This window comes from Naegleria fowleri (assembly GCF_008403515.1).
Source record: "Naegleria fowleri strain ATCC 30894 chromosome Unknown tig6, whole genome shotgun sequence".
In the NCBI taxonomy this organism is placed as follows: domain Eukaryota; phylum Heterolobosea; class Eutetramitea; order Acrasida; family Naegleriidae; genus Naegleria; species Naegleria fowleri.
The window spans coordinates 770248-785583 of NW_025407938.1; the positions used below are offsets into that span (position 1 = coordinate 770248).

Below are 15336 nucleotides of genomic sequence, written 5' to 3' on the forward strand. Positions count from 1 at the left end.
ACACAATATCATGCAAAAATGTTGGACTTTGAGAACAGATTGTTTACCCGTACTCATATTCCCTCCTCATTCAAAAAGACGGCCACTTTTATTCCAAAGGAGAATTCTCACATCACAAATGGAGATTAATAAGACTATACGTTTTTGTGATATATGCTCCTCTATATGCTTCTTCAGAAAGGGATAATTGTAATGCTAGATCTTGCCACACATACATTAAAGGCAACTCATCCCAAAAATTATCCAACAGGACTCGCTATAAGTGAAAATGATAATGATATTATTGTGGCGTTTCAGTGTATCAAGACAATTTTCAAAATGAATGTAATAGAAACTCCTGTAAAGACAGAAGCTATCACATTGTTTGATGAAGATAGTTATTATGAAAATGGCAATGATGACGACAACAAAGATGATTTAGCAAACACTGCTTGCATTTTTTATGATGTTACGGTAAAATGGACAGCAAGATCTGAGAAATTATTTGGAAACATTTGATTCCGAAATAATAAGAATAATCTCAAAAGAAGGCATGCCTATTTCTTCATTTAAATCTTCATCAGAATATGGTAGTTGTATTGTGTCTGACATTTCTACAAATGATGTTATAGTAGGTTTCTTGGATTATTTCTCCAGATTCAAGATAGATGGAACGCTTATAGACACCTTTGAGCCACCGTCAACAGTATTGGATTTTTCTATTGACACCAACAAAAGAAAATTGTATGTGTTGGATGGAAAAGGTGTGACAAAATATCGTTATTAATACTTGAGATAATGTGTCACAGACGAGGTATTGGAAAAAATTCTCTTTCATCGAAAATCTCAACATTCAGACAGTGAAATAGTCTCCAACTTGTGAGAATGTATTGTACCAGTGCACAATTCTCATCTGAGATAATTTATCAGTGATAATTTTCGATACAAGTTGAGGTTAATGTGAAGGATTTCTATAGGAGTCTGGAATGTATGAATGATATCTGTGCTTGTATGGAGTAACATTAGAATTGACATCTTGATTGACACTTCCATAATTACCCACTGGCGTTGAATGTAAGTGAGTGACTTCCGTTTGCTTAATTGTTGGTAATGAATTATTGTTGATAATGTCGTCATTAATCGACACTACAGTAGTGACTGGATTAATAGTTACTGATGTTGAATTGGCGTTGGGATCAAGAAGTGCTACAGTATCATCTTGTGTTTCTGAAGCAAGATTTTCTTCTGTACTCTCAATCGTCGTGCTTTCTATAATGGGTGGTGTAGCTACAGGATGCTGTGGAATTTGTTCTGGTTGTTGAGGTGGAGGTGGTAATAAACTAACACTATGTCGTTGAACATGTGACGATTCTGCATACAAATTCTTTTTTTTCTTCCCAAATATCAGGTAAAATAACTGGATCAAAGTCCATTGTTAGGTGTCACCAATCCTGCAGAAATGTCAATAATAAAATCTGCCAAATTTGATCCATTAGGTTTTGTAAAACTGAGCTCCTTTTCGAAAAACTCTTCAACTCTATCTTTTGGACCAAGATAAACTGTTCTTCCTCCTTTTCCAAGCAATAGTAAGGTATCAAACATGTTAAATATTTCATACCGAGGTTGGTGAATGACAGTGATTACTGTAATACCACATGAAGCTATTGTTTGAAGGGCTTCACATACTTCCTTAGAACTTGCACTGTTAAATGATGTCATAAATGTGTAAATAAAGTAATAAAACTTACATCCACTTGTTGGTTCGTCCAAAAACAGAACAAAAGGCGAGGAAACCAACTCAATTCCAACATTAACACGCTTTCTTTGCCCTCCAGAGATTCCTCTATTGGATTGATCTCCTATAATGGAATGTCTGACATCTTCTAATCTTAACCCTTGAATGACATCATTCACAATTGACCTAATTTCCGAAGACGATATTTTAGAGTCAAGTCTGGTCTTTGCAGAAAAGTAAAGGGTTTCCTCAACTGTCATTGTAGGTATTATGATATCCTAATTTTCCATTGACATATACTTTACCAACTTGTGTTCCATAGTAAGCTCTATTACTCAATGTTGTCATGAATGTACTTTTACCAGCTCCACTCAATCCTTTTTTCACACAATTATATTACATTATATTCTCAATAATGCCTAGTACTTACCCATGACACCTGTTAATTGACCATGTTTAATTTCACCAGTGACACTCTCAAGAACTGTTTTTCCTGAACCTCTTAAAATCAATCCTAAATCTTTAAATGCAATATCCACATGAAAATTGGGATTTGAAAAGCTCTTGCTGTTTGTTGCTGAATTAGAAGTAGGTTTCTTGACGAATAATGAACTTCTCTCATTTGGATTCTTCATTCTGTACATTTCTCCCAATTTTACAAAGCACTTAAAGTATAATTGGTGCGCCACTAAGCCTTCAGGGCACTCCAATTTCACAGAACTGTTGGGACAATAGTTGCCTATAACAAATTAATTAATTGAATTTTCAACATTTTCAATAACAAACCCTCAGGACATAATTTGAAAGCAAATGATCCCTCAGGACAATATTGAGACTGTTTACATTTTTCAATGGATTTTTCGTCTTTACAATAATAACCTCTTGGGCAGGGTCTGTTGCGAATATCAAATTAAGCAAATGAAACATGAAAGTACTTACGCTTTTCTAACAGTTCCAGCAGGACAGTGATCCATAAAGGAGCTAGTATAATTACAGTAAGATGGTTGAAGAATGGTAGTATTGATGCAATTAGTTCCTTCTGGACACAATAAATCATTAAGGGCTGATTCATTGTGTGCTGTGACAACCACGCTTCTTGCCAAGTTACAGTAATCTCCCTCTTTGCACTCAATCATTCCCAGTGTTTCAATAGAAGAATTGCCAAGACTAAGCTGCATAACAAAAAATCCAGGAGGCGAAGGAATGGGATTCCTATAATTGGTTGTGCATATTGTTCCATTAGGACATGCTGTAGGTCCTGATAATCCATTAGAATAGCAAGTTTCATTAGCTGTTTTTGCATTGCATTTGTAAGGATAAGGCATTCCTGTATAGGGGCAAACATAACCTGGAGGACATGAAAATCTAAATTGTTGATAATGATTATTATGAAATTTTGTAATATTTAGAAACATACTTTCTTCCTAACAAGCAATAACTTCCAATACCATACGATGATTCACATATTGATCTGTAATCATAATTACCAGGGTTGACAATGTGTCTGACATGGTTGTGGTACATGGAAAAACAATGAGTTCCTATAAAACAAACGAATTGTGGCATTGTGATTATAAAAAGTACGTACCTTCCAAGCACAAACTACTAATCATCATGAATTGATTTTCATCAACATCTTTTGGTGGCGCATACAAGCATTCGTCTTTGAAACTTTTTAAAAAAGGATTTTGCGGATCGTTTTTCAAAGTTTCACATACAAGCTTATACCTTTTAGCTGATTCAATTTCCCAAGCTTTCCTGCTCATTGTAATGAACATGTTGTGACCATTGGTTGACAATGATAGGTCCATAATCTTTCCCAATGTTTTAAATCTATTAATTGCAATAAGATTTGTTGAAGCTTGTGGAGTATCGTAACTGATATCTAGAGTCATGGCCAGAACTTCAATTTCTGTATTGTTTTTGGTAATGAAAATATTGTGTTGCCAATAGTTCATAAAAAATGTTAGTAAATTGTTTGCATCACCCATGGCCGTTGCAAAAATTTCAGCATCACAATTCACACTTTGAGCTGCAGAAACACATGCATCTGGATCTGGTGCGTCATCAGAAGGACCCATGTAAGGTAAATTACAAAACAATGCCGCATTTAAATTATCATTATCATGATATGACTTAGTTCCAAAAGTTGTTCTGTTAAAATCTATAAATCTAGAAGTAATAAAAGTAATTTCGTCATCTACTGTATGGTTCTTTTGAACATTCTCATAACAAAAGCCGGTTTCCCAATATTGTGAAGGTTTGCAAGGGTTTCTATGAGCCACATTTGTAATGTTTGTGTCAAACGAATAATTATAAAACTCATGAACAGGATGCAACACAAAAGAATATTCTTCCCACAAATACGTATTCTTAATACCAATGGCAAGGGAAATATTTTGACCTGGAGGAAATTCAATACTCCCACAATCAGCATTTTGATCAAGGTTGAATGATCTTCTATCCATTTCTGAAATCATGGTTGCATAGGTGATTGTTGATCGAGGAGGAGCTTGATAAAACGTAGTAAACTTATCTGGAATTCTAAAATCAATTACAAGACCATCTGATGCACTATCAAATTGTACAATTCTAATTTCCTTATCAGTTTGAATTGACAATAGGCATCTACTAATTCCAAAATATCCTTGCTGTTCAAATACGTGTTCCTGAATTCTCATGAGAATACCAGACGAAAATTGACCATATTGGATGGTGTGTTCTATGTGAATATTTTCATTTCCATCAGGAACATGAATGGTCCAAACAATTTGGTGCAAAAAATTCATCGTTAATCACCAAACTTCCTCTCACAAATGCAATTTTGTAATCCTTTCCTGATGAAAATTTTTGGAATTTTAAAAAAATATCATCATCAACTTCTTTTTACCTCTTTTCATCAAAGACATGGACGAAACACAAGTTCTCAATTATATTGACCAACACGGAAGCATTCAAAACTCGGTCGAGTATGCCCAGAGTGTGAATGTGGATCATCAACAATTGTATGGTATCATCAATAGTTTGACTCTTTCTGAAATTTTAGCCTTTGAAAAGAAGGAGAGCGTTAAAGTTTCTCCAACCAGTGAAGGCTTGGAAATTATTCAAACAGGTCAATCTCCTGAAATTAAATTGATAACTCTTCTCATCAACTCTCCCGATGGAGTTGATGTTTCAATTTTGAAGGAAAAGTTAGGTGCTACTTTCGATGGCGCAGTGATGAACTCGAGAAAGAATCAATGGGTAACCCAAGAAAAAGGATCTTCAATCATGAAGAAAGCCGACAGTGTTGCTCAAATTCCTGAAGATGCTACTTTGAAGCAATTAAAGATCGTTTCAGAAAAATTCGTTTTCACAGAATTAGACAAGGTGAAAGGAAAGAATTTGGAAGAGTTGAAATTAATAGAATACTCGAATTTGAATGTCAAGTATGATACAGATCCAAACTATGCAATTTTGAAACAACAACTTCTCGACCAAGGCAAATTCTTGAGCTCTTCTGCCTTCTCTCAACTCAAATCAAGAAAGCTTGTTAAAGTGGATACTATCAAATACTTTAATGTTACAAAGGGTCCAAAATTCTCCGTTCAAAGACAGAAACAAGAGACAGATTTGACAAGTGATTTGCTTGCTACTGGAAATTGGGAGTCAGCATCCTTCAAGCCATATAACTTTAAAGCTTTTGGTAAAAGAAGTGAAAATGGTTATCTTCATACTTTATTGAAGGTCAGAACTGAATTCCGAAAGGTTTTCCTTGAACTTGGATTTGAAGAAATGGCCACCAATAACTTTGTTGAGAGCTCTTTCTGGAATTTTGATGCCTTGTTCCAACCTCAACAACATCCTGCTCGTGACGCTCATGACACCTTCTTCTTGGAATATCCAAAGGAATGTGTTTCTTTACCTACCGATGGATATGTTGAAACAGTTCAAAAGACTCACGAAAAAGGAGGATTTGGGTCTATTGGTTATCGATATGATTGGAAGCTCGAAGAAGCAAAGAAGAATCTTCTTCGTACACACACAACTGCTGTTAGTAGTCGTTATTTAAGAGAACTCGGTAAAGAGTTACAAAGCGGAGTGCCATTCAGACCAAGAAAATTCTTCTCCATTGATCGTGTTTTCCGTAATGAAACTCCTGATGCTACCCATTTGTGCGAATTCCATCAAATCGAAGGAATGGTTATTGACAAGAATTTAACATTGGGTGACATGATTGGACTTTTTGAACAATTCTTTGCAAAGATTGGTATCACTGATATCAAATTCAAGCCAGCTTACAATCCTTACACCGAACCATCTATGGAAATCTTCGGTAATCACCCTGTGAGAGGATTGGTCGAAGTTGGTAACTCGGGTATGTTCAGACCAGAAATGCTTCTTCCAATGGGCATCCCTGAAGATGTCACTGTTTTGGCTTGGGGTCTCTCGTTGGAAAGACCAACCATGATCAAGTACCGTGTTTCGAACATTAGAGATTTAGTTGGACATGAGGTTGACTTGCGACAAGTACATAAGAATCCTATTTGCAGACTCAACAAGTAAATCATTGTAATTGCATCACTTGTTGCTAGTAGTCTTATTTAAGTTTAGGACTAGTCAAACTACTTAATGTTTTTGAACGCATTGGAGTATTGATCTCATATTGCTTACTCAGTAACATCATTTCATCCGTGTTGGCATAAATTCCTTTCGTTTCAAGAACGAACGCCAATACATCACAATCCAATTTCAAAGAAGTCATTGACTGTAGTAACACTCGCTGAAGATCTAATATCTTACTCGAAATCAATTCGTAAATTACATCCATTTTGAAGTCAATATCCTGAACACTTTCCTCTGTCAAAGTTAACTCTCCCAAATGTTTTCCCAAGTTAGGAATGCAACAATACTGTGAAGGATTCTCAGAAGCTCTTGAAAATACCTCTTTCAAAGCTTTGGTGTAGTTTGCCGAGTTCATATCTGAGCTTGTGAGAGTACGTATTCTTTCGTATTCAATTTCGCTCTCAGTGGAGAGGGCATTGAATGTTTGTTTTAATCGTCCTACAGGGCCACTACTTAAAGCTGAGGCGATCACATACACAGCATAGAAATTGCCCACTCTGTGACAGCAAGAAGCCAAGCTAATCAAATACTCTAACACTTGCACGCGCATACTCTTTTCGTTCTCTTGGACGACCAAACTGGCAAACCAAGTGGAGTAATGATTGAATATGTCAATGTTGTCCAAAATGTTGGGAGACAGATATTTTCGACGACTTTTGGTCCAGTTCGCCCCTATTAACTCTTGAGGTTCAATTGCCAAGAAATACTTGCCAAAAATATAACTCAAATGAGTGGTCATTACTTTTACGTCAATATCCAAAATAGAGAGAAGAGTTCTTGAGAAACTCCTGCTTTGTTTGGATGTGATATTTTTCATTAGTACCTGTTCAAGATGAATCATGATGGTGGAGTGTGACTCATTAGCGCTCTCATACAAGATCCACTTCATAAGAGATTCTTTCCATTTGCAAGAGCATGCTCCGTAAAGAAACCTTAAGGTTTCATCAATAACTTTTTTGTGATTATACTTGCCTGATATTTCAAATTGTGAATATTTAAGGTAGTATTTTGAAAGCCATAATTTTAACAGCAAAAAGGAAGCAGAAGCAGTGTTTTCAAAAAAATCTTCGCAGGGCATGGTAGTTGAAATCTCGTGCTTACAGGAAGATGTATTTTCTGTCAGGTGTTGGATGCACGCTAATAATTCAAATGAAGAAATTCCAAGATTTTGATACATGAGACATAGCTTATCGAGTGGTTTCTCGCTCCTACTAGCCACACATTCCGAGATATATTTCAAAACAGTTTCCAAATGCTCTGGTTCCTCTAATGAGAGTTCCAAGTTGTTGACGTTGTTGGGCAAGGATGGACTCGAATTGAGGTTTGAAAAATCTCTTTGCCATAAGCTGTCATGCAGTAAACTATCTAAATCACATTCCTCAACGATCCTTATCATTTCTTCTTCAAACAATGTATTATTTTCGACGGTACGAAGATATGTAAAGTCCTCTCTTGCCCTTTGTTCGTTCGGTGAGTGAATACCATTCATCTCGTTCATGCAGCATGACCATTCATGATTAAGATTTGAGCTAGTTGATAAAAGAGCCATTTCCGAATTCAATCTGTCATTATTCTTCCACACCGAATCAAGTTTTTTCATTTCCTCAATCAACACAGAAGCACTTTGATGTAAATGATGTTCTCTTAAATACTTCTCAAACAGGTGCAACAACATTTTCTTCTTGATTACACGTTGATCCTTCATCTGTTGTAAATTAATTTCTTCCGTATGATGTCTTTCATCTTCGGAATCTTTTTCCATCTCGATCATGGGGTTGAGCCTCAAGAGTGCTGGAGAAAAAAAGGCATGAAGGGATTTCCTGTTAGTTGAGGGTTTACGCGTTTTCATTTTTTTCAAAAAAAAATGCCTGCAAGTCTCGCTGTGTCAAACATTGCGTGGGAACTCCATCAAGACGATCAAGCGTTAGATTTTCTAAAGGAGAAAGGGGTTGGATTGCTTGAAGTGGCTCCAACAAAGATTATTCCTGAATGGATTGATTTTACTCCAGAGGGTAGGTAATGGTGAAATGATGGAAATATCTTTTTACATGGTCATGGGATACATCGGAAAATGATTTAATCATCCAATAACATTGATTGGATCATCATTTACATTCATGAAATTTTTTCATTGGAAATCATTCATTCAATACAATTCAAAAATACTTCTTTCAGCATGGGGAGGCTTTAAAAAGAAAATTCACGACAAGGGTTTAAGAGTGTCATCCTTCCAAGCTCTTTCTTTCAAAAAGAATGATTTAGAAATTTTCCATACGGATGAGTCACGCAGAGCATACATTGATCATACAAAATTCGTGATTGACTTGGCTTATGAACTTGTGAAGGAGCCAAATAGTGTTGCTGAAAGTGTTCGTCTCGTTTTCGGGTCACCCAAAACAAGAGATCCAAGAGGAAAGACATATGAAGAATGTTTACAAATTGCCACTGTCTTCTTCAGAGAGCTTGGAGAATATTGTTTGAATAAGCACAAGGAATTGGGATTGGAACCAACAGTAGATGGAGTACCAGCTGTTTGTGTATGTCTGGAACCAAATCCAAAAGATTACAGTTGTTTCTTTGGTTATAACATTGAACAAGCATCACAAATTGTTCGTGAAACTAATAATTTAGGCTTTAGGCTTCATTTGGATACAGCTTGCTTGACGATGGCGGGTGACGATTTGTATAGCGCCATTAAGGACAATGCTGACATTGTTCAACATTTTCATGTCAGTGAACCCATGTTGGCCAAATTTCATGATGTCAAATGCCAACACACAAGAGCCGCACAAGCTCTTAAAGAAATTGGTTACAACAAGGTTGTATCCATTGAAATGAGATCTAATGGAGATGACTCTCTCAAAGAATTAGGTGTGGCTATTGATTTTGTGAAAAATACCTACAAGGAAGTTCTTGGATTGTAAATATGAATTTATTTATTGTCAATACTATATACATCTTGATAAATCTGAATTACTTTATTAGAAACATTCATGCTACAACCATTATAATAAACCAACTAATTTATTTGATCATTGTCGACAACTAGTTTCATTTGGATTTTTGTTGGCTCATCTCGCTATTGACATAATTGATGATTTGGTTCAACACATTGGTGGCATTATCAATGTAGCCATCAACATCACTTCCAAAAAGTTTGGCATATTTGGTCTTTAAATTGTATGAAAAATCAATCACATTCTCATTCATTGGATTCTTGAGCTTGTCAGCCTTCTCAGAAAAGAGAGCCTTAACAAAGGCAGTGGTGTGAAGAGGTTGAGGGAACATGTTGACCACTCGAATCTCAGATCCTTGATGTTCCTTATTGTACTTTAAAACGGTTTGGATGTCATCATACAATCTCTCAACATTGTACCATTGGAAGCTCGTATTAGGATTAATTTGATTCAAATTATTGTCATGCATCAAATCATAGATATAATTCTTTGCCAAATTTGGACCAAATAATGCAGGTAATCTAAAAATCACATGATTTGCAAACTTTGATGCCACCCACTTCTCCAAATACAATCTGTTCTTTCCATAGGCATGATTATCAAGTGTGGAACAGTCAAAATCTTCATCCTTGTCAATCAACACTGGATATACATCAATGGTCGAAATCAACACAAATGTATTACACTTGACTCCATCAAGACATGAGATAATGTCATTAATGGCTTGCAGATCTTGTTCAGGTTCCTTGTTGGCAATCCATTTCTGAAAATTTCCATGTGTCATTCCGAAACATTTATTATTGTGTGAAAATGAATCGGAAGAGTGTTTGTTGACACAACACCATGAATTAATCATTACGATTCAACGAGATTATTCAAGTTGTTCATCAACAATTTGTTCATCAATACCCTTCATTGTTGTATTTATTTATTTAAAAAAAACATACCTTTGCAGGACAGGCAGCACTCACAATCAAGTCATATTCCTTTCCTTTCAATTCTTTTAAATTCTTTGAATTGTAGACATCTTGAAAAGCAGAATTGGATTTGGAATTAATGTTGGATCCGACAAATCTAAATTTTCAAAATAATGTGGATGAGGATGACGATCGTGTGAATGATGATGAATTTTGCGCACAAGTGTGCATGGTGATGACATATCATTGGTCACTAACAACAAGAAAGGATATGCGAGAGGATCTAACTTACCCAGTGTAACCCAAGAGAGCAGATTTCATTTTTTTTGTATGGAAGATCCGAACGATGGATGGCACTTGACATTTTGTTGAATACAACATTGACACATCGTTCATGTTCAATCTCGAATCTGGATTTCCCTTTCTCCATCACTGGTTACAACACAACAAAAGAAGGTAATACAAGGTTGACGTCCAAAAAAAAGATATTCGGACGAAGAAGGGCTTCGATCCCTTGGCCTTGCTGCTATTCAAGTCTTGCAACGCTCTCCCCACTGAGCTACTTCGCCCAAAAAATCTTTCTTCCTTATGGAAAGAGGTTTGCTTCAAACAACCGACATGGAAATGTTTTGTGTGTCAAGCAGCAAGTGGCAGCTTCAAGTGAAATGTGTTGTAATGTATCTATACTGTCATCATGACCAGAGTCATTGAGTCATTTCCATTTGGCTTCCTTAAAATGAAACAAAAAAATGCAACCACAATCTTCCACGTCGGATCCATTTGCTCTCCAACATGACGACGATCCTTTTGCCACATCAGCCATCTCAGAGCTGGAAAGACAAAATAATCCACTCCTCGAAAATCAGTCGCCATCGGGATCAACGAATAATAACGCAAATATAAACAAGGATGATTATGATGATACATCGGATACAATTGATGAACCCATTTACAAAACGATCATGAGAGATTTAACGAATATTGGAAGAAAAATTGCTCTTGTCCTAGTTCCGGTTCGTGATGAGCAGAAAATACAACGAGAATTACGAAATTGGGATTTATGGGGACCTTTGCTTTTATGTATTGTTCTTGCTTTTACGTTGGGATTTAGTGCAAAAGAAACACAAAAAGGAGCTGTTTTTGGTGGTGTTTTTGTTATTATTTGGCTCGGAAGTGGTATTGTTACATTGAATGGTCAATTATTGGGTGGTACCATTAGTTTCTTTCAGAGTGTTTGCGTGTTGGGATATTGTGTCTTTCCTCTCGTGTTGTGTAGTGTGGCTTTTATTTTCCTTGAATCATTCACCATCAGATTCTTTGTGGTGTTGTGCTGTGTGATTTGGTGTTGCATCACTTCGACACTTGTGCTGACCCACAGTGTCAAACCAAAGAGGAAACTTTTGAGCATGTATCCTGTCATTTTGTATTATATTTTCATTGGCTGGTTAGTGTTTGTTCAATAAGGTATAGTCCCAAACAAACAAGACATCTCATGTTTGCATACCTGTTGAACCTACTTGGTGATGTCATGAATATATTAATTTATCATTTTAAAATAACATGTTACCTGTATCTCCAACGTCTTTTATATTAAAAAAGTTTTCACAATGCCACTTAATAAATCGTCGTAGTAAATCTTGGCCTCATTTATTAGTCTCTTGGAAAACGTTCATCCATATCTGCACTGACATAGAGCATTGAGGTAAGGGAGGCAGACAATAAATCCAAATCGTCAGAATTTAGCACAGTCATTGTGTCTGCTCTTGTATGATGGAACCAGAAATATCTATCTTGATCATCCACATAAGGTGACATGGTTGGAATGCCAGCAACTTGTCGTAATGGATTTACATCAGCACCACCACCACCTTTGATGTTCAATCGAGAAAAGAACAAGATTAATCAATGTCAACACCATTTGATTTTCCAAACAAATGTGATTACGAGAATATATTGAATCACACACACTTACCTGTGACAATTTTTGTGGAATTAATTGACGACAATAAACCAGTTGCGATTTGATTAATAAGATTCATTCCTCTAGGACCTCCAGTAAATTCAAAACCTAAGGGTTTGAATGGACCTCCATCCGACTCGACACCAAGAAGATGATCCTTCAATTGATCACGATAATGTTCCACATAGCTCATACCTCCAAATTTTCCACCTCCAAATTCCTCGGCAGAATATCCAACCAGTCTGATGTTTGTTCAAATTTGTGGTGTTTTTCGATGAAATGAGTTGTACAATTGCATTGTTGGCATGATTAATTATTGAGGGGTTTAAGGCAGTGTTATTAAATATCGATACATATGTATGTGTATGTGAAAAATCAAAAACCTCCTACCTTATAGTTCTCTTGGGCCTCATTCCCAATTTGAGTAAGGTTTTAATACCCTCATAGAAGACCATAATTCCTCCTTTACGAAGAGAAGAATTTGTATTGTTTATGTCACACAAATGCATTGTCATTTTCACAGTAAGGTCATTTAAAAATTAAATTCACCAAATATCAACTTTTCACATCAACTTACCCAAGTCATCCATAGCACCTGTGCCTCCAACATCCCACGAATCAAAATGTCCACCAACAACAATGACTTCATTGGGTTTTGTAGATCCTCTAATTTCTCCAATAATGTTATAAGATGTAATTGGAGGGAAATTTTGACAATTCAACCTCAAGCTCAATACTACACGTTGACCACGACGCACCATTCGATCAATCATTTCAGCATCTTCAACTGTAATGGTAGCAGCCATAATTTTATGTCCATTCTCATCAAAATTAGTGACACCCGTATGTGCAGAATAGATTGAAAATGGCGTAACGGATCGTACCAAGCATGCAAGAGCTCCTTTCTTTGCTGCCTCTGCTGGTCCTCTACTACGATAAATTACTGAATTTCCATACCCATTCCACTGAAAATTGAATAAAACAATTTTCCCACGCACATTGATCGCCTCAAGCTCTTCAAAATTATGCAGAACCACCACCTCTGCCTTCTCAATGAAGCCACCTGGAGAGGTTCCGAGAGCCATGACTTCCATTCTTCGAATGAATCGAGGTTCCAACATTTGTAATTCTTCAACATCACCTCGTTCCCAATGAGTAACATTGAAAACAGGTTGTAACTGAATATTTTCAAATCCATCCTGTTTCATATTCCGAACCAATTCTTGAGCTGCCAAATCATAGGCTTTAGATCCCACTAATCTTCCTCCAAAAGTATCGGCAATATAGGCCAATAATTCATAGACTTTTCCTCTCTCGGAACCACGAGTAATGGTTTGAATAATTTGATCGACTTGAGCTTTATAATTGAAAGGAAATGATCGTACATGTTGAGCATGAGCTTGTTCTAGATGCATCATCATCACCATCAGCACGATCATCAACTGCAAGCAGAGGACGCTCACCAGCATGAGATTTGTGGGCTTTCTCATGTTGTGTGGAAGCATTTTTTGTTATGTGAAAGAACAAGTTTGGAAATGTAGAACAGCCTCGAGCAGTGTTCACTTCATTAATAGTATTCCTTTTGGAACACTGGATTGATGGTTCGAGATTTAAGATCTATATGAGGGATTGAATGATTAGAATATTTGCTTGACTCCTCGAGATGATTTGATCTGGCAGCGAATGAGTTCAGGCCTGACGATTCTTCTCTCGATCCATCTGTTGATTCATTGATTGTTCAAAGAAAAAAAAATTCATCGACGAAGATCCAGTAATTTGCTCAATCGTTAGGATTATTATTTGAATCAAGTCTTGACTCGAGAATTTATGATTGCAAAAACCAATGTATATTAGGATTATTATGCATTGATGGAGTAATGTCTGACAACGACAATAACAGCAGTAATGATGCACAACAACATTCCGATGATTATTCCGAGAATGCCGAAAATCATCATCAAACAAACATGATCATGAGCAATGAAAATCAAACCGGTTCAATGAGTGAAAACGAAATTATTTCAAGAGATTTACCAACCTCCAAACCCATGAATATATTTCTCTCATCGGAATTTGATCCTCTCCGAGTTCTCCATGACAATACTTACGTTCAGCCTCCTATTACTAATGTAAAGCCCTACAAATCCTTTTCAGCATTGAATTTGAATCAATTATTGGCTCGTCCTACAAACAAGCAGCAACAAATTCAGAAATCAAAGCAAACGAACCCTCCCGATAAGAACTCGAGACTTATTAGTGAAAGCAACAACATGGTTAGTGGCATTTCATTTGAACAGGACATTACAATGAACACCGCACCACAATCAGAGGCATTGGCACCAACACACATATCCTCTCGATCTGTGGATGATCAAAATTTTGATCAAAGAAAACCATCTCTTCATGAACTACCTCCTTTGCAACCTCATGAAACCTATGAATACTTTTTTTTTTTTTTTGGAAAGAAAATATTCGAGGAAGGATCATCCCTACCAATTACTGTATGATTGCTTTGTGAACAAATCAAGAGTTTTAGTTCGTGTGAGAATGGGACGAAAACATGAAACGCACTATTCAACCTTGGTTGGAACTCTTTCAGGATTTGACAAGTTCTTTAATTTGGTATGTGGCATCTGAACACATTTAATCATGATTGTGTTTTGTTTGCGATCGGCTCATGGATTGATTGGAATTTTATTATTAATCATTTTATCATGATATTATGAATGAATGATTGAAAATTTGGATTATATACTAATTCTCTAACATTAACACATCATTGAATTTCATGGACACTATAGATTCTACTTAACGTGATTGAAGAATATTATCAAATAGAAACCATTTACAAGAAACAGAAAACCCTTGATAAGGAGAAAGGAATCACCAATCGAAAACCTCGTAATCGTAAACGAGCTGTCAAATGTTACATCCCCAAGCAAAGAAGCTTCCCACTACTTTTTGTCAAGGGATGTTATGTCATTTTGTTAAGCAGAGCAGATACGACCCAAATTCAACATGATTCCAAGTTCAACGGTGATTGAGAATTTTTGATCGCCTCAACAAAACCAAATTTTAGTAGAATTCCGTTCTAAAATTTCATTGTTTCGACCAGCATCTACCTAGATGAAAGATTATAGCAAAACAAATGGATAATTGTTTGAATAGAAGACAGAAGTGTGA

At 36.2% G+C, this 15336-nt stretch overlaps 10 protein-coding genes across 10 annotated transcripts in view; 6 read left to right on the forward strand and 4 right to left on the reverse strand.

The window, feature by feature from the left end:
• Positions 1 to 498, forward strand: part of FDP41_010608 (uncharacterized protein) — a gene marked incomplete at both ends in the record, with an annotated part of 829 nt that extends 331 nt beyond the window's left edge. Inside the window, one exon of the mRNA XM_044700925.1 lies at positions 178 to 498. Coding sequence (XP_044568256.1) covers positions 178 to 498 — 321 coding nt within the window. The remainder of the gene's footprint in view (positions 1 to 177) is intronic.
• Positions 499 to 934: 436 nt separating this feature from the next.
• On the reverse strand, positions 935 to 4503 carry FDP41_010609 (uncharacterized protein; the record flags this gene model as incomplete). Its single annotated transcript, XM_044700926.1, has 8 exons — positions 935 to 1325; positions 1666 to 1681; positions 1728 to 1967; positions 2145 to 2453; positions 2501 to 2607; positions 2654 to 3079; positions 3132 to 3255; positions 3303 to 4503. 8 exons carry the CDS (start codon positions 4501 to 4503, stop codon positions 935 to 937), a joined length of 2814 nt encoding a protein of 937 aa, XP_044568257.1.
• A 118-nt stretch (positions 4504 to 4621) lies between these two features.
• On the forward strand, positions 4622 to 6259 carry FDP41_010610 (uncharacterized protein; the record flags this gene model as incomplete). The annotated part of the gene is made up of 1 exon (XM_044700928.1): positions 4622 to 6259. One exon carries the CDS (start codon positions 4622 to 4624, stop codon positions 6257 to 6259), a length of 1638 nt encoding a protein of 545 aa, XP_044568258.1.
• Positions 6260 to 6293: 34 nt separating this feature from the next.
• Positions 6294 to 8090, reverse strand: FDP41_010611 (uncharacterized protein; the record flags this gene model as incomplete). Its single annotated transcript, XM_044700929.1, has 1 exon — positions 6294 to 8090. One exon carries the CDS (start codon positions 8088 to 8090, stop codon positions 6294 to 6296), a length of 1797 nt encoding a protein of 598 aa, XP_044568259.1.
• Positions 8091 to 8183: 93 nt separating this feature from the next.
• Positions 8184 to 9243, forward strand: FDP41_010612 (uncharacterized protein; the record flags this gene model as incomplete). The annotated part of the gene is made up of 2 exons (XM_044700930.1): positions 8184 to 8331; positions 8495 to 9243. The coding sequence occupies 2 exons, from the start codon at positions 8184 to 8186 to the stop codon at positions 9241 to 9243; spliced, it is 897 nt and encodes a 298-aa protein (XP_044568260.1).
• A 127-nt stretch (positions 9244 to 9370) lies between these two features.
• On the reverse strand, positions 9371 to 10514 carry FDP41_010613 (uncharacterized protein; the record flags this gene model as incomplete). The annotated part of the gene is made up of 3 exons (XM_044700931.1): positions 9371 to 10039; positions 10224 to 10350; positions 10486 to 10514. 3 exons carry the CDS (start codon positions 10512 to 10514, stop codon positions 9371 to 9373), a joined length of 825 nt encoding a protein of 274 aa, XP_044568261.1.
• Positions 10515 to 10942: 428 nt separating this feature from the next.
• On the forward strand, positions 10943 to 11656 carry FDP41_010614 (uncharacterized protein; the record flags this gene model as incomplete). The annotated part of the gene is made up of 1 exon (XM_044700932.1): positions 10943 to 11656. The coding sequence occupies one exon, from the start codon at positions 10943 to 10945 to the stop codon at positions 11654 to 11656; it is 714 nt and encodes a 237-aa protein (XP_044568262.1).
• Positions 11657 to 11843: 187 nt separating this feature from the next.
• FDP41_010615 (uncharacterized protein) lies at positions 11844 to 13658 on the reverse strand (the record flags this gene model as incomplete). The annotated part of the gene is made up of 4 exons (XM_044700933.1): positions 11844 to 12061; positions 12166 to 12395; positions 12544 to 12616; positions 12731 to 13658. 4 exons carry the CDS (start codon positions 13656 to 13658, stop codon positions 11844 to 11846), a joined length of 1449 nt encoding a protein of 482 aa, XP_044568263.1.
• A 372-nt stretch (positions 13659 to 14030) lies between these two features.
• FDP41_010616 (uncharacterized protein) lies at positions 14031 to 14660 on the forward strand (the record flags this gene model as incomplete). The annotated part of the gene is made up of 1 exon (XM_044700934.1): positions 14031 to 14660. One exon carries the CDS (start codon positions 14031 to 14033, stop codon positions 14658 to 14660), a length of 630 nt encoding a protein of 209 aa, XP_044568264.1.
• A 40-nt stretch (positions 14661 to 14700) lies between these two features.
• Positions 14701 to 15197, forward strand: FDP41_010617 (uncharacterized protein; the record flags this gene model as incomplete). The annotated part of the gene is made up of 2 exons (XM_044700935.1): positions 14701 to 14775; positions 14955 to 15197. 2 exons carry the CDS (start codon positions 14701 to 14703, stop codon positions 15195 to 15197), a joined length of 318 nt encoding a protein of 105 aa, XP_044568265.1.
• Between the last annotated feature and the right edge of the window lie 139 nt (positions 15198 to 15336).